The 18,407-nt window shown below is 41.1% G+C and overlaps 1 protein-coding gene across 11 annotated transcripts in view; it reads right to left on the bottom strand.

Annotated features, from left to right (window-relative positions):
* The window catches only part of BBX (BBX high mobility group box domain containing), a 198,007-nt gene that overhangs the window by 36,053 nt on the left and 143,547 nt on the right, over positions 1 to 18,407 (bottom strand). For 10 of the 11 annotated variants that reach the window (XM_090058208.1, XM_090058178.1, XM_090058199.1 and 7 more), the window contains 5 exons: positions 13,213 to 13,293; positions 10,267 to 10,344; positions 7,525 to 8,455; positions 6,254 to 6,392; positions 3,172 to 3,320 (listed from right to left, as the gene is read on the bottom strand). In XM_090058208.1, the coding sequence (XP_089914334.1) occupies positions 3,172 to 3,320; positions 6,254 to 6,392; positions 7,525 to 8,455; positions 10,267 to 10,344; positions 13,213 to 13,293 (1,378 nt within the window). The remainder of the gene's footprint in view (positions 1 to 3,171; positions 3,321 to 6,253; positions 6,393 to 7,524; positions 8,456 to 10,266; positions 10,345 to 13,212; positions 13,294 to 18,407) is intronic. The other variant, XM_090058216.1, reaches the window with a different exon arrangement.

The following is an 18,407-nucleotide window of genomic DNA, read 5'->3' on the forward strand; positions in this document are numbered from 1 at the left end:
GGAATACAAAAACAGTGCCGACCTGTTCGCTTCCCTGCTGATCAGGAGCAAGCAGGGTCCCCCCACCAACCAGCAGTGGGTGGATTGGGGGGTGCAATGTGCAGGGCAACTTGAAAGATTAAGATTAAAGCCCAGTAGGGCCTTATATATTATGTTCACTTCATTGGCAGCAGTATTCACGTGGCCCCAGCATGCAGACATGCACATCTGAGTGTATCATAGTTCCATTCTCTTCAGCATTCTCATCTTGGTAGCGCTATGTACATAATATAGTCAGTATGCATATCTGGCAACCTGTGTATATAACTGATCTGCTTCACTGGGTGAAACATGTTGCCTGCTGTTCCACCTGTTGATGCTGTGGGACAACAGGAAATGTGTTCTCCTGGGGCTTTAGGGGCCCAGTTCCATGTAGCTTGGGAACTGCTGTATAGGATTGGGTCCCTCACATTCTGGGAGTGCCTGCCTGGTTTTCCCTGCTTACCAAGATGTGCTCTTAAGATCTCTGGGTCATATCTAGGCAAGTAGGGGAAACGGCAGTGTTCCTTGCTTACCTAGATACACTCTGGAGATCACAGGGATGCGTTTCAGTAAGTGGAGAAAGCTAGGCAGGTGTTTCCAGGGCTTGTGGGAATCTTCTGCTAGGGTGTGAAGGGTCAGGCCCCTCAAGTCCCCAGGCCCCTGTCTGATGTGGCTGGAGAGTGTGGGCAGCTCTGGGCTGCCTGCGCTCTTCTGCCAAAAAGCAAATAGATGTCTGCCACAATGAAGTAATACAAATTATTACTCCCTACTGCCACATCCACAACATTTTTACCACAGCACAAAGGCAATGCCTTTTTCCACCCTATACACAAGCACACATGTGTAATGACTCCAAAAAGGGGAGGAGCTACTGACTGGGACCATGCAGCAGCTGTTATGCTGCAACTGTTATGTGTACAGGAGCCTGCAGTGATGCATGCAAGCTAACTTGCTTCACATTGACCCTGGGTGAAGCAGGGTTACAGATGGAGTGTTTACGCTATATTTGTAAGGGAGACTCATGCTCACATAACAGTTATAGTGTAACAGCTGAACAACTCCCTTTTTGAAGCAGTTAGGAGCGTCCACTGTCCATATTTGTCTGATTTTACCATAACCTGAGCAGCCCTTCTCTACCACGATGAAGTGTAGAAAAAAATCAGTGCTGTATTTGACACATTCATTACTTCTGTTCTAAGTATCCCCATCTGATTTCTCATGGTTCATGCAAGCAGCATGAAACTAATCCTTGTGTACCTGAAAGCAATATTGAACTCTAGAACTACAGCAGTAGTCAGAGATGCCAACACTAGATAGTAGGGGCATACCAATAGAGTATTTTGGGGCCAATACTGATGGTCAATTTCTAATGAGCCATATCGTCCGATACTGATCCGATTCTGATATGCAGCTGGGCAGCTTGGAGAGCAGTGTCTAGCTGGTAAGTCTGTTGTAAGGTGTGGGGAGAGAGATCGAGGCACCAGCAGTGAGGAGAAAGTGGGGCTGGGGCAAGTGCTGCACAACTGGGGCAGAGCAGGGGACAGAACCATGAGTGACTGGTTTTGGGGGAAGGGACAACTCCCACCACTGTGCGCATCCTGGGAGAGTACGGGGGACATTTGCCTCTGGATCTGTGCATGGGGCAAGGTGGGCTGCCACTATGGGCTGGGGTGAGGGTGACGCCAGGCTCTTCCTGGTTGGGGGCTAGGGCTGCACTCGGGGAGGGAAGTGGCAGCACTGGAAGGGGGCTATAGGTGGGTTGCAGCCACCACCAAAATTTGCTGTAGCCCCGCCCCAATCTCTCTCGTTCCCAGCACCATCAATCACTGCCTGCCCCAAGCCCCAGCCTGCAGGTGCAGCCTGCCTTTGCCCTGTGAGCAGATCTGGGGACTTGCCCCCCAGGCCCTCCCGGGGTGCATGTAGCAGTGAGAGCCGCCATCCCCCTGCCAATGAGCTACTCTTGACTCTGTCCCATGCCCCACCCCAGCTGTGCAGCTCTTGTCCTTGCCCCAGCCCTACTCCCTCTCTCACCACTAGGGCTTCAATCTGCCCTCCCCTCCATGTCTCTTCCCTCACAGACTTACTAGCCAGACTCGGCTGCTCTCCACACTGCTGGGCTCTGCTCCTGGCTGCCTGCATGCTGTGCTGCAGCTGCGCATATTCGGGGCATTTATCAGTGGCATTATCAGGTACATCAGTCTAAAAACGCCGACTGCCGATAGTCAATTTTCGCTATATCAGTGGCAATCCAAAATGGGACCAATGTTTCAGTGCACCTCTACACAATAGCTGATGAAAAGTTATTTGCATTTCATCTGTTATCACCATCTTATTGCCTAAGCCCATCAGAACAACAGACTTACTGGTAAATCACTCCTTTTCATAAGGAAACATTTGAAGAATTGGGATTACTTAGTCTGGAGACAAGACGACAGGAAATTTGAGAACAGTTTCTAAATACGAGGAAAGTGGATATAAAAAGAATGATTTTGTAACTGCAAAGGACAGGGCAAGAAACGAATAATCTGAAGTTGCAAGAAAGGAAATCCAGGTTGGATATTAGGGAGAACTTTCTAACTATCAGAGTAGTTAAGCACCGGAAGGTCACCTAGAGAGGGCGTGGCATCCCCATAATTGGAAATTATTTTTAAGAGCAGGTTAGACAAACACTTGGTTGAGGTGGTTTATGTAGACGACTCATACAGAGTCCTGCAAGAACTGCTGCTTTCCCAGGAGAAGCCACAAGTGTACAGTTGTTCAGCCTTTTTCTCCTAGATTTAATACATGAAATCTTGTAAACAGGAAAATTTATTGAAATAGAAACAGATCACTGCCTATTTCAATAAATCCACATTTTTTTTAAATGAAAAACTTTTGCCGAAAATTTCCCCATCAGTTCTATTCAGTACTGTTATTAAAAACAGCCAGAATTGCAGAAATGCAGCATGTATAACTTTCCAGGTGAATTCTTCAAACGGAAAACAATAGTCAACACTGAAAAGTGATGTAAACCAACTTTGTGCTTTTGAAGAGCGCTATTTTGACGTCATAAGCCTCACCTGTAAGTGTATATAAGGAGGTAAAAATGGAACAACTTCTGTGATGAGCACACAGCAGCAGTTACTGAATATAAACACAGAAACATTTTACCTTTGTTGGATTTTGGTTGTTCTGCTGAGCAGCTTCCAACCTTCTTCTTTTTCCTTGGAACAGATACACTTTTCCGGTCAAATGTAACTGGACTGTATTGAGGGAGGCTGTTGAATTTCTTTTCAAATTCTTCTTCTAGCTTTGCTAAGCTAAAGGAAGAAGAGTTCAGGGGTTCAAATAGGTAGAGTTAAAAAATGTTCTGGGATGGGTACTAGAGTTCAGTAAAGCTTCAATACTTGTAACTAGACATATTTTTGTATAGGTGTCAAGTATTCAACCAGGGGTGCAAAGATAAGGATTTCTTTACCTAATACCGATGGCTGCTTATTAACCAGTCATGTCAGCTGATACTGATCCAATTGCTGATATGCAGCCCGGCAGCTTGGAGAGCAGTGTTCCACCAGTAAGTGTGTGGGAGATCGAGGCCTCCATGGTGAGGGAGAGCATGGGGCTGGGGCAGGTGTTGCTCAGCCAGGGTAGAGCGGGGCATGGGGAGGCACAGGGAGCATATGTCCCCTGGATTTGCGTGTGGGGAAAGGGTGGGCTGCCCACTGTGGGCTTGAGGCCAGGGGCTGCGCCAGCTTCTTCCCAGTGAGAGGACTGTGCCAGGGCTGTGCTCAGGGTGGGTGGGGGCAGTGCTGGGGAGAGGGGGCTATGGAGTGGGCTATAGTCACCCCAAAATTTGCTGTAGCTCCCACGTAAACCTCCCTCCCAGCGCTGCCTTCACCAGCCCCACCTCTGCCTGCCTCAAGCATAGCTCCAGCCCAGCTCTTCTGCTGGGGAGAGGCCGGTGCACCTCCCAGCCATGAGCCTGCAGTGAGCAGCCTACCCTTCCTCCGCAAACGCATCTGGGGGGGGCCCTTCCACGTCTGCCACCAGAGTGTGTCCAGCGGCAGGAGCCGCCTGCTGCCAAAAAGCTACTTGCAGTTCCATCCCAGCTGGGCAGCACCCATCCCTGTCCCAGCTGCATGCCCTCCCTCACTGTGGGAGCCTTGATCTTCCCCCACCTCATGTTCCTCCCCCCCAATAGATTTACCAGCTGGATGCTGGTCTCCAAGCTGCCTGAATGCATTTCTGGCCATGTGCATTCTACAGCTGTGTGCATGCACACAGCATTTACTGGTGACATTACCGGCCACATTGGCCAAAAAAGTCAATTGCTAATAATGTCAATTTTCCTTTTATCGGTGCCAATACAATATGGACTGATATATAACCTCTATATGCACCTCTGTATTCAACCTGTTTCTGCTCATCATAATCAATCTGTTACGTGAGGTAGAATGATAAAGAGATAAAACAGAAAACAAAAGGTGCGTGTTTTTCAGTGTTCTTTGAAACTGCTCTTAAAATGAAGCATTCATTATGAGTAGCAAAACTCTCAGATTGATCTCATTTTACTTGCCCCTGTAATCATTTTATATATTTTGTTAGGTATCTGATCTTCTGATGTTCAGAGTGAAAGAGTGATCATTACATCTGTTTTTCGTTTCATGGCGACTCTTTTGCCTGCCTATGGGAGGAATATTTTTATTATTCCAAAGATATATGATAGAAGTCACTATTAATTCAAGTAACGTTTGTTGAAAAATATTTGCAAATGACCTTGCTGAATCAGGAGATAATTATTACCATCACTATCCCAATAGATGTACATGACAATTACATTTGCAATTTTTTTTGTTTAGCCACTTGGAATAAAAACATGGATGCAAACTATTTAAGTGAACTGAGATGCAACAGTCCCAATTTTCATGAGATTATCTGATCCACATGTTAAATTTAAAAATTGGAAATTCTTTGAAAGCTTTTGATAGAACATAGCTGTAAAATTTCTGTATCACTGAACAGAACACAAAATATTGAAAACAAGTGAAGTGCAGTGTTTAATTTGCTGGGTTTGCTGAGACTATTCCAGAGAAAAAGAACATTTGGAGATTTAAAATAAGTTAATATTCTTTTAATAAAAGTAGGTTTCAACTAAATTTCAGATACACCAGACAATGGAAAAGACTATACAAAAGCAGCCCATTACAACTTTAAGCCTAAAGCACTGAGAAAATCTATACCTTTTTTATTCAATTTCCCCACCCTGAACTCAGACAATTAGAAATCTCCAAGGATTTGCAAAAAGTATGAATGATTAAGCAGATTTTTTACCACTATGCCTGAAGTTATATAAATCTGTTAATACTATGAGAAGAATTGCTATTCATGAGTGCCACTTCTAGGTACCTTTGTAAATGCATTAAAATCAAACTATTACTTTTTCTGATTTATTCCATTGCCTTATCCTCTCTTCCTTTTTATTTTATATATTTACTTCTATAATTGCAAAATTATTTGCTTGACAGTGTTAGAACACTGCTTAAAAGGGGAAAAAAAGAAAGGAGCCTTGCAGAATAATCTCTTTTTGAGACTACCATCTACCAGTCTGGTGCTTTATGGATGTTACCGTTTAAAACCTGTACAGAATTTTAAATTTAGTTTCTAAAATGCTCTGAAAAAATCTAACTCATTTGCAGGCCCCCTCCTTACTAGCAGATATTGTATCCATTTTAGAAATAGGGAAATAATCATCATCATCATCCAGTTTAAAACAAAATCATTTGTTTATATCAGAGTAAATGATAAGTAAATTTCAATGGAATTGCATTACTTTAAAATCAACAAGGAAACAGGGCAAGGCTCAAAAAGACAATGGCTAGGATGTTCAGAAGTGCTCTCTATATCCAAGTATCTGGTTTGAGACATGTGGGGCCTCACTTTCTAAGCTGCTGAGTACTCCACAGCTCTCACTGACATTAACTGCAGTTGTGAGAGCTCTATGCCCTTTAACAGGCCCAGAATATCTAAAATTTGGAAAGTTCAGAGGCCATTTTGAAAATGGTGAAAGAAAGCTGAATGAGAATGAAGACCTTGACTCAGAAGCATCTGGCTCCTGGTCATGCTTTTTCCTAGCAAAATGTACACAATTACCCAGAGCTGCCCAACTGCCAAATCTATCCCCCGGCCCTAAGAACAGATTGGAAACAAATCCCATTTGTGAAAAGCTTTTTTCACGTAAGGTACATCAGCTTACCCTAGAATGAATTCTTCTTTTGGCCTAGACCTTTTCAGCTTCTTGTTCCCACTTGTCCCACTTTGGGAAAATGCCCAATTTTCTTCATTCCAGCATCCTTCATGATCTGAGGAGTTGCCTTTTCCTGAGCTTCGTTTGCCTAGAAAGTAGGAAGAGGGATTTTGATTTTCCTCATAGAAAATGAGTCACAGTGCAGGGGGCTCACAAGAAGCCTGTATACCCATTGAATAGTGAAACATCTATTGATCAAGTTTCCATATTCTTCTCAAAGGAACCAGTGCTAGCTTAGGATAACAAGATTGCTTACTAGCAACTTGATTTATCCAGCATTTACTCCCTCAGAAGATGCCCATTTTGGGAACCTTCTGCTAAGCCATAGGATTTCTAAGTAGATAGACAAAGGAGAAAAGGGTTTCATAGATTTTAAACTAACAAAACAAATATAAACCTGAGGTGTTTTTCTTCTTCACTTGGCAATTCAGATTATTCGTTTATATTTGCTGATTGAAAAATGCCTATATATGTACCCTTCTGATGATACGTCATGCTTTTAAGACTCAAACATAACCTTCCACTCAAATGGAGTTTCTTGTGCTGGGCATCAAAGATGCAAAGCTTGGAAACTTGAAAAGTAACAGATATGCAAAGTTGTATCCAAGCAGATCATGTTCCTGTCTAGAAGGAATGAATCTTACATTATTTATAACCCCTGCTTCTATTATTGTTATTGTGCTTATTATTTGGGGACAGGAATATATATATCAGAAAAAAAATCAAACTGTCCCTTTTAGGAATGAGAACTGGATTCATAACCATTACTAACAGGAGCTGTTTCATACAGAAAACTAATACTCCTGAGGCAGGGATCAGTGTTATGGAAAAAATTCAAGCCCTGGGCCACATATCTCAGCAGATTAACTATTTCTATAGTGAAACATGCTTTAAAGATTATTTTTTTCAGCATTCATTAAAGGTAAGTATAGTATATGTACTAACTGAACCAAATAAGTTGCCGGTTGCATTACAAACTTGTGGTCATGAATCAGCATGTGATTTATGGAAGGCAAACATAAGATGTTGTTTTCACACAGTCTACTTAATGGTTTCTGATTTGTGCAGAAATACTGGTGACAGGACTGGCAAGGGCCTCCCAGCCTTTCAGGCAACCATACCATCATTTAATTCTGTTCATAAACTTATCAAGCTCCTTTTTAAAAATGACTGGGAAGGCTGCTCCAGACCCTCACACTATAAATAAATGCATCTCCTACCTCTGTCCACGTTGGCACGCAGGGATGTGAGCATGCCCTCTGACACCAGAGTTTTATAAAGAGCACCTTTGCACGATCTCTCTGATTTCCTGGAGCCACAGGTTTCTATCTTTTTAACACAATCACTGTCCTCAGTTTTGACCTGTCCTGGTAAGTTTTGTGGTACCACCTCTTCTGTCGGGGTTAATGGTTCCACTTTTATGTTGTCAGGTACCTCATCACAAGGCACCTCCTTGTTGGCTGTAATACTAAGAAAATCAGGAGGCTTTGATTCTTTGGTAGTCTCCATGGGTTTTTCTTTTGATGTTTTCTTCTCTTTTGATTTTACTTTTTTCTTTGGTGACTTCGTGTCCAATAAGCTTCCCTTCACGTTTGAGGCAGGACGGACTTTTTTGCGGGGAATTTCAACAAGTCTCTCAGCTCCCCAGTCCCCCTTCGCAACTGCTTCAATAGTATAAATTACACTTTCAATGTCTGATTCAGAAGACTGTCTCTTTTTACAAGCTTTCTTGGGAGTGGATTTTTCATTGGTGTGTCGGTCCATCTTATTTTTTTTCTTTTTCTTCTTTATCTTTTCTGGTTTGGTCAGCCCTAGCATGTTAATTTCAGCAAGGGAAAGCTCTTGAGAACAGCACGAGTGATCTTTTCCATTTGTGCTATCATCTCCCTCAAAGTTACTGCTGTCCATTGCAGGATCAGTAAAATGACTACATTTTGTAACCTCAGACTCCTCACTTTTTGTCTCTTCCTGATCTTTCATTTTCACCATTTCACATTCTTCTGCTTTTACTTTACACAAGTCTTTTATTTTTGCCTTCTCCAGGTCTTCCACTCCCATTTCCTCTGGGGCTTCTACTTTCACATCCTCGGATGTCTCCGCTTTCACCTTCTCGGGATCTTTCACATTTACCGCCTCTGTAGCAAGGCACATCTAAAGTTTAAACACACAAACGAACAGTCACTACCACTCAAATATTCCAATTATCACATTTAATTACCTAGATTCACAGAAATGTTAGAAAGAGGCATTTATCAAAACACTCTGATTTTGGAAAGCAAACCCTTTTTCAGGATGCATGTAAATACGTTATATAAAAACATAGATATAGATATATATATATATATATAAACATATAAATGTTTAAATGCTGAATTGAGCCCTATATGTTTTAGCAGTCTAACAGACACTCCAATTGATTTCAGAGGCCTCAGAAGGAGGTCCTATGTTCCCTTTGTACAATTTGAAAAGCACAGCACAGACACTACCCAAACTACATTGGTACCATTTAGTAACTCACTGCCAATAAGCTAGGTAACACAAGCACTCAACCACCCTCCAACGTCCCCCACGAATTCCAAGTCCACAGATACAATTCTGGTCCTCGTTTTCAGAGACCAGTAAAAGAATAATTTCACTAACTCTAGATATTAGAATTGCTTTCTATTTATTTGATTTGCGAAGCCAAACTAAAAACAAAGCAAACCTCCCAGCTGCAAAAAACCTTCTAAAGTTTTGTATCTCTTTTCAACACAGGAAAGCCCTCCCAGTCACACGTCTGTTCAAACACAGTATTACATTAGAACCTTGGAGATCACGTTTCTGAGCGATACACATAGTCAGAGTTCGAATTATGGGGGATTTTGGGGGGAAGCTAAGCTCCACCATAAGAGACAAAAGCCTACCTGTAAGCTTTGAAAATCATAACCTGGGGGGTCTCTGATTTATTAGGTGATGAACAGTTTAATTTTGTTTGCAGACCCACCTCCTCCCCCCAAGAGTCAAAATGTAATTCAAACTCTGCCCACAGTGGAGCAAATTTCCCCATTTTGTCCACAGAAGAGCTGTAGTAAGGGAGACAAAAACTACAAGCTTTCACAAACTGCCCTCTTATACTATGCTTCAGGCTTGCTTAGTTTCTACTCCATGCTACTGGGTCTAGGGTAGATGTATTCTGGAATTTTCCAAATCCCAAAGGTAGCCTGGAAAACCTCAACCTTGTATCTACAAAACATCCTGTTTATGGAACATAAATGTTCTGTCATAGTTTTCCTACTTCTGCTACATACATTTCGTTTCTTTTCTAAAAACTAGTAGAGAAGGCCCTAGGTTGTTGTAGGAGGTAGAGTTATGAAAAGGGGTTTGGACACTGTCAGATCTAAATGAACTTGTAACATGGACTTTATCATTTGGAAGGCTTAGAAAAGTTTAGGGACAAGAGAAATAAATGTTTCTATGAAGGGCCATTCATTTTAGCTGCTCCCAAAAGGACAGTCTGTTGTCAACTGCAGGTTATCATAACAGAACTCCTTTAGAAATCAGAGTTATTCATTCCTCACTGATACAACAATTTGCATGAAGAGTAGAAATAAATGAAAGTGACTAATGACTCTAAAACAGGTTTGCAATGACAATGCTCTAATCTGAATAAGACAGTAATTCAAAAAAAAAAAAAAAGAAAGGTAAAAAAAACAAAAATGAATTTAATATAAATCAGAAAATCCTTGTCATCAGGGATTTGGACTTCTTATCTGTTAACTCAGAAGCAGTGACAGCCTATGCCTTAATGGTTAGTCTAGGGAAATCTTGACTCTTTGCACCCAAGTGATAATTTATGCTTCTATAAACAACAATGTAATTATGACTGTGCTACTGTTCTGCCTTCCAGACTCTGGCAATCAGCATCATTAGCTTTTCCTCCCCACTGCACCAGTGGTGATTAATCACCAGTATTTTAATATTACCTCTGCCAACTGAAACAACGCTGATGTTCCACATTGCTTTAAGTCAGAAGGGCCTGAATGGGAGGTACTTGAGGAAATCTAAAGCAGAAACAAAGGTGGGTGAAAAAACCCATTATTTTACCAATACATGGTTCCTGCATGTTGAACGTAAGATTATAAAAGGATTATCTCCTCCCCCTTTCCAAGACACACATGGAAAGTTAAATATTGAGAAAGAAAAAAGTGTAGAACTGTGCAATGATGACTCATACAAAGGTTGTGTCTGTTATTTATAAATAGGAGAATTCTGCAAACTTGCGCCTTTGCAGTCAGTGGCACAGCAATGACAGTAAGAGTTACTTTCTGTTTCTGGGTTTTTATTAATCATGGTTTCTTTTCACAGAAGACTGTAATAAAGGACAAGTTTCCTTGCCCTTGTAATTTGATTCTAATGGAACCAAAGAGGCAGCGGCAGATTATGCCAATGAAACACATGACAAACTGTTTTCAAAGTCCACATTTTACTTTGAATTGGTTTTGAATCCTCCTTGTTGCTTCAGGGAGTTCAGCCCTAGTGAAAAGTACTGAAAAAGGCAACCAAGGCCTTGTATAGATGTTCAGTTTTTCCTGGGAGAGTCACTGTTCACCCAGGAAAGACCACAGGTGTACAGACGATTGTTTTTTTTTTATCCCAGAGTAAATATGGCCCCTACAAAGGAAAAATAAACTGGGAACAACTAGGGTTAAATCACTCCCAGGAGAGTTTCTGCTATGAGAATGAATATCTATGTATGATGTGCTGGGTATGTTTTTCTATCAGGAGAAAAAACTTGAGAAAATTCTCCCAGATTATTTGAATGTGTGTATCCAGCCTATGGTATAACCCACTTTCCACTAATCCAAGGACTTGAGCAATAATTGGTTTTATGCCCCAAGGGCTCGTACATGGCTACTCGGGCTTTACTCCCAGTCCGTGGATAGTGATGGGATTTATACCTTCAGGGATTGGGGGTCTAAATTTTATGAAAAGCTCTTCTACTCCCAGGAAGTTTTTTATTCATTCAGTCCCCTCCTCCTAACCTGACTAGAAACTTTTATTTGTTCAATGTGTATGAATATAACTTCATAGAATCTACCACACTGCTGCCCTAAAGGGGATGGACAGACAGACAAAAAGCACTTCTTTGAAGGAAGCTGTCATCCTGAGGAGCCTATATCTTTTTACTCAGTTCCTAAATCACTGAGACACATTGAACAATGGACCTGAACTCTGCTCTCAGTTGTCAGTTTTCGGGCCTGTATTGCCCATGTGCTCTTTCCAGGGCTATCAGTGATCTGTAGTAAAACCAGCATCACTGAACTGATTCCAGTGAGATGCCACACATTTGGTTTAATCCAAATTCGAAGTGTATTTTTGGTACTCTCAGAAACTGTCACGAGGAATTTTTTTTTTTAAGCTTGAAAGTGAAGTTGAATGGTTGATTAAGATCCATAAAAATAAAAGGGGGACAAACAAAGAAAGTCAGTTACAGTGAAACTGAATTCCTCCTTGGACTTTGGTGATGCTCTCTCACAGCCCAAGACTGTGCTGACAGTGCAGGGCAAAAATAAGTCTGCTCTTCTCTAGAGCATACGACAAAATGATCTGAGTTACAATGGCACAACACAGATGTCTGCCAGCTGAGCTTGCAATGCTGGGATTCACTCCAGGGGATATCAACACAGCTTATTGGGGATGCTTCAAATTAATGCCTTGAACTGCTCATCCAGTGCTAATTTAAAAAGTTAAGAAACTCAAAAGTTAAGCCAAATGGCTCATATTTTCTGCATTCAATTATAAGCATGCATTGTGGAGATCTCAAAAACAAAAAGACTATGGGTATTAATGTGCTGCACTACATAAACACAGAACGATGCCCTCAGAACGTTTGCCACATTCTTGTAAGCCGACTCGAGAACGTTTACATTCATTCTGTAGATTAAATTAGCCTTGCATGTATTAATTTGAATAACCACTGTAGGAAAAATCAACGACGTGGATTTAACAAGCTATACGGCTCTCTAGCAAACTCAGCTTCGTCCTCTCTTTCAAGTTGTGGAACAAAGCTGTGCTCCTGTGGCCAAGCATGTGGGCTTTCCTATGACTAGGTGTTCCCTTATAAAACTTCTCTGTAGCATTAGATCTGTGCCTAATGATGTTCAAACCTCAGGATGGATTTGGCAGCAGCATCATTCCAGAACTGTGCTGGTGGAATGAGGCTGGCTATTTTCAAAGTGGTAGAATGTTAAAATCACACATACAATGCTGCCTGATGAAGTAGCACCTTCCTTTGCTTCGTGCAGTTTTACTACATTTAACTTGATCTTCGGGTCTACAAAGTTCACATTCTCTTACAGCTGGCTTGGCTTCACTTAACTATGATCACTCTAGTAGGCACTGCTCGCTAGCTTACCAGCTACTGCCGTTTACTGATCTATGTTAACATTTTATCTTCAAAATTAGTATATGAATTGGTAGCCTTCCACATACTACACATACTCCTCCCCCCCAATTTCCAATGCTGGGCCTCAGTTCAGGCAAGCATTTCCCATGTTTAGGCGATGCAATTTAAACAAATGTTTACATACTGTCTTGTATCAGGGCCTCTACACTTACTCACAAATGACCCATATTTTTTCTCCCTATAGTTACTCCATGAGCATTATTTTTGTCTGGGTTATGCGATTAGTTTTTTGGGGGGAGGAATCTTACCTTTTCATTATGCTCTCCAAGGATTTTTTTTTACATTTACCATGCATGTATGCCTCAGAGGCCTCTACTGGCAACATTTATTATCTGTGTTACAATTTAGCAGCTTTTTTTTCTTGTTTCTGAAACTGACTCTGGCATTGCACTAACCTGTGTAACTGGTCATTTTTGGAAAATATGCAAGTATATGCACACCGTGATGACAACTGGATCCTTACCTCTGCCAACTGGAAGAGCGCTGACTTCCCACAGTGCTTCCCTGACTCAGGACTCGCCAACTGTGAAGTATTTGATGAGATCTGTGTTGTAAACAAACAAGAGAAAAGTAGATGAGTCTCTCTGGGGAAAGACAGGGAGGCTAAAAGGCTGAAACCATCAGCTGTTATTATGATATTACAGATGGGTTGGATAAATATAAGATACTATATGTTCTTATGTGCCATAGTTCAAGTAAGTACCCCTACTCAGGCAGGATATAAGTATAGATTTAATTTCTATTAAGGTCAACAGAGCATCAACAGGTATATAACTTTGTTCTGAATCAGGCTCTAGGGTTGCTAACCTCATTTTTAACCTCCATAGTCAACACATTGTGACTGCAGGTTTTTCTGTGCAGCAGGCTTCATGCAACTATTTGAGGGAGCTGCAAAAATGTATTACTTAGAAGAAGTAGGTAATGGTTGAATGACATTATACTGGAAGTCTTGAGAAACCTTTCCAAATGGCTAGCTAAAGGGAAAGGCTGTTACTTGGGTTTGATGACTGCTTTGCTTTATTTCTTTAAGATAAAACTTTAACAAACCCTTCATTAAATGCAGTGCTCAGGATCAGCAGACACTATGAGCCGTCTGCTTTGGTAACTGCTTTGTGACTACTGAGGGTAACATAGCGATAAGATCATTCTGACTGAATGACTGTTATCATCACTTATGTAGCAGGTCATTGTGTTGTCCAGCCAGGACTTTGTAGGGCACAGAATTAAAATGCTATTTTCTGGTGTAAGCGCCAATAACCTAGGTTCTTCAGGGCATCAGTGTTCCCAGGTATTCACAGCAAAATACATTTACAGATGGGGATGCTCAGGATCTACATAGTGATTCAGTTTCAGTTGAAGTTAAGTCTAGCTCTAGGAATTGATATACATTTAAAAGACTTCTTTCCTCTGGAATAGATCACTTCCCATTTCACAGAGATAACAGAAATAAATACAAAACCAAAACCACCCATACTGTTGTTGCTCATTGGCTGTACATACCCATATTTAATAAACAATATAACATCATTGCTGTGTTATTTAATACTAATAGTGATTGTTTAGTACTCCTATTACAGTGCTTCTGGAGACTCAATCAAGGGTCCAAAGTACAAGACACTATATAGAAACAGTCCCTGCCTCAAAGAGACCCCCATATAAAATGCTGAACCTATACAAAGGGGCTGGCTTCTAAGCCAAACATTTGTCATTTTTAGGATCTTTTTATCATCGAAGAGTCATTTTACAAAGGGCCCAGATCAATGCAGCAGGAATGAATTCCTCCACAAGTGTTCATGTGTCCTGGCTACTAGCACTTTGTCTGACTAGAGAGGGGGATTCCACATTGTTGTAACCTTGGGGGGTAGCCTGCACCTGTCCTTTGTTAAATCAGTCTAGAGAAGAACAGTTAAGAGAAGAGTGAACTTTTTGGATAAACGATGACTAGTGATTTTCTAGCCGTCACTCATCGGAAACATTTTCTTTGTTTCATAAAAGATGAGAATTTAGTTAAGTAAATCCAAGAGATGTGTGCGATTCTTCACTCCACAGCGGTCTTTGCCATCTGTTCTCATTTGCCAAGCACATCTCCGATAAGACCAGGAGAACAAGTGTTTCCATCTGTTCTGTTTCCCTTACATGAAAAGGAGATCACAGGCAGTCCGCATTACCAGAAAGCTCTCTAACAAGAGCCAGCAATACACTGCTGCTTAGAATCTCCAGGCTGTACTACTGGCCTTCCAAGACAAAATGCACGGGAAGGACATTTGGACTACATCAACTGATTACACGTTGCCAAGATCCCTGCAGGGTGAGCAGAGACCAAGAGTCCTAATTCAGCAGTAGTCTGAGACTTGTGGGACTTTCCTGAGGAAGACCAGGGCATCTGTCTGCATACCCTCATGCACTATGCTATTCCTAACATTCTCATTTCCCATTGTGGCACGTCAAGAAGGGGGCAGACCTCGTTAGTTATATCGTCAGGTGTAACTGAAAACTATAACACTTAAGGTAGACAAGAAGGTGAAAGGCACACTGAACCACCAATAAAGAAAGAATGCTATGTTGTATAGTGAGATTCCTATGAGTGACAGGGGACTTCTATTCCTGGGGGGAAAACTGTCCATTATAAGTGACACATCCACTTGATAGGATCACTCTTTCCACAAAGAGCCAGCCTTATCCATTCCTGCTGTGAAGGGAATAAAGAGAAAGGGAACATATGAAGAACACCCAGTCTGAACAAAAAGCAGTCTAGGACAGCTGCCAAGAATCCCTAGGCACACCAGACCACAGCGCAATTCACATAAATTTCACAGGACTATTTGGGTACTGGTTAAATAACTACTTTCTCTCCATTTTTTTCATTGCACTGTACATTGCTCATTGCAGTTAACTGCAAATTGCTCACCATAACTTAGCTTACGAAGTACAGCAATACATTAATGTAGCCTGGGCACAGTAAGAAACGGCATAGCAAGGAACGGGACTTTTGGCAAATGCGACCAAAAAAAAAAAAAAAAGGAAAAAAGATATCTGTGTGAATGAAAGGCCTGTATTAGAAAGAACACAAGTGTCTTTAAACACGAGAAAGAAGGGCTTAAAGAGACACTACAGAATGTTCCGTTTCCCCTGGAATAACCGAGAAGCAGCCAGGCTGCACCCTTAAAAATGTCATTTCTCTGGATCGTTTGAGAAAGAGGCTAGTCACTGACATCAGCATTGTAATGATGTTGACATAACAGTGGAGCAGCACTGGTGAACAGGGACAAGAGACTTTTTGGTGTTTAAATGTTTTTACAGACCTGTCTCTCAACTCCCTAATTAAATTCAAATTATTCCCTAGCACCTAAGACACAAGACTAACCTCGCCCAAAATGATTCTCTTTAAACAAACTCATAGCTGTAAGTACATTTTAACTTTCCCAGCCATACTCTCCCCAGACCCTAGATTCAGTTACAACAAAAACTATCGCCCCTTTCAAATTCATTAATAAAGCACTTCCTAAAATCCCCTCAGTACCTGCTATTTCAGTCATCTTCTTCAATATACTGAGTGATGTAGGGGCACTGCCATTATGATATGCTCCTAAAGGAAATCTATGGAATCAACAGATTTATATGGGGATACTACAAGCTCCCAAAGAAGACCTAGTATAATCTATTGAGTTTTATAAGGCAGTTTGAAAATTTGGAGAAAGCTAATAATATTTTGTTCAATTCTATGGAGTCATGTAGCCAGAGCACATGGGGGCTGAGATTTTCTAGACAATGAGATCATGCAGGCATGCAGCTCAATTGAGGAATTAAAATTCACAGGAAATCTATAGCTAAACCTCTCTGTATAAGTTTTGAATGTTCCAATATATAGGATTTCATGCTACTAGTTCTATTTTCTTTTCTAAGAAGGGCTGCCCAACTAATAAAAATTAAAACACTGTTGCACATTTGGAGAGTGACCTTTACCCCATTACGATTTAGTACTATTTTATCTTAAGACACAGCTGTTCAGATATCTTCTGGGCCCTTACTGGTCACAAACAAATTATCATAATTTAAATTAGATTTTAACTGATCAAAGCCAGGTAATGCATCATTAGCTTAAAAGAAGGAAAGGGTTTGGACTGTATTCAGGCCAACACAAACTCAGAGGATAAGTTGGGTACATGGGAAATCTTTGTCTGAACCCACAATGCATCTCAGGGCAGGGTGAAGTACAGTGAAAGTTCTTACGCTCAAGGACCATGCTACAGACTAACTACACAATACTAGCCTCTCTAAAAGGGAGAAATATTCAACAGAATAACCCAAGATCTACCATAAACTTTAGTCTCCAGTTACAGGGAAATACAAAAAGAAAAGAGGTAAACTCACGTATTCTGAGTATTTTTTAAAAAGCCTTCTACTATGCATTATTTATTGGTTAACTGTGGCATTATATAGCTTTGTAACACTTGTGACTTGTTTACTCTGTAATGCACCTTTACACTCCAGAGGAGTGTTCCTGCCTCCATGGGCAGCCACCATCATGTAAGCTGCTGTGGGCTGGTCCTCCGACAATGCAAGATACCGTTTGGGATCACCCCTTGGTTTGTAGTTTCCCTTGATTTTAAGTAAGGGTCTGCTTGTAATGAAAGTCTGCGGCTGTTCTTTGGTACAGAAAGACACTGGCTGCCCACGATCCCACTGCTTTTACATGCGAGTCATATGCTTGTGCTTCTGCTGCTAGGAACAACCACCCTACTTCTCCCTGAAGCACTGGCTGTTTCCCAAACCCATTTCCCCCAGTGGAACACTTCAATCAGTGAAGTGATGGCTCTGTGAAATTACCACTTGTTCACTTCACTTGTACTCATGAGACTAACCTGCTATACAAAAGCTAAAAAAATTAGCAGTTATACCTCAGCAAACTGAAACAATGTTGACTACTTAGTTTGTTTTACAGTGACAGGGACATCTGGGTGCGATGTCCTTGAGGAGATCTGGCAGAAAAACAATTATTCTTGTTTAAATTATGACTTTAGCTTCAATACTGAGCTTCAACATTTTACACACTGATATCACGTGTGGGAACACTCCTAGTACATGACACCCTTAAGAAGGTCATCAGAGTCTGTGCCAAAAAGTATTTGCTTTTGTAAAGGAAGGGCAAATGGTAATTGCTGAAAAGTACTTAAATCAATCTCATTGTTATAAATCTCCACCAGAATGACTATAACAGGATAGATTTTCACTGAGTAGTCAGAGGAGGAAAACAAAATAAGGAAAACCACTTTATATTTCACAGTACAGCGAAAGTGTTATTTTTCTGCCATATGTTGATGTTTACAAAGCACAATAAAAAGCAATTTAGGCTGGAATGTTGTAGATGCAGATAACAGTTGCATGAAACCCTCAAAATAAGACTCTGGACAAATCCCAGTAACTAGAAGAGCTGCACTTTATCCAGTGTAGATTATTTCCTTTTAGAAGAGAGACAACATTTCAGATTAAGGTTTGATTTGCCCAAATGCCCTCAGCTTCGCTTTGAGGCCCCAACTCAATAAAAAACCTGTTCTACTTTACTTGGAAATTAAAGTAGGCCAATTAATAGGTATCTCTAATTAAACACAGATGAATTCCTTCCAATCTGGTAACTTTGCAAGAGAGATGGACAGATGT

This window comes from Crocodylus siamensis, chromosome 1, assembly GCF_052110815.1.
Source record: "Crocodylus siamensis isolate JL-2025a chromosome 1, ASM5211081v1, whole genome shotgun sequence".
NCBI classification, from domain to species: Eukaryota; Metazoa; Chordata; order Crocodylia; family Crocodylidae; genus Crocodylus; species Crocodylus siamensis.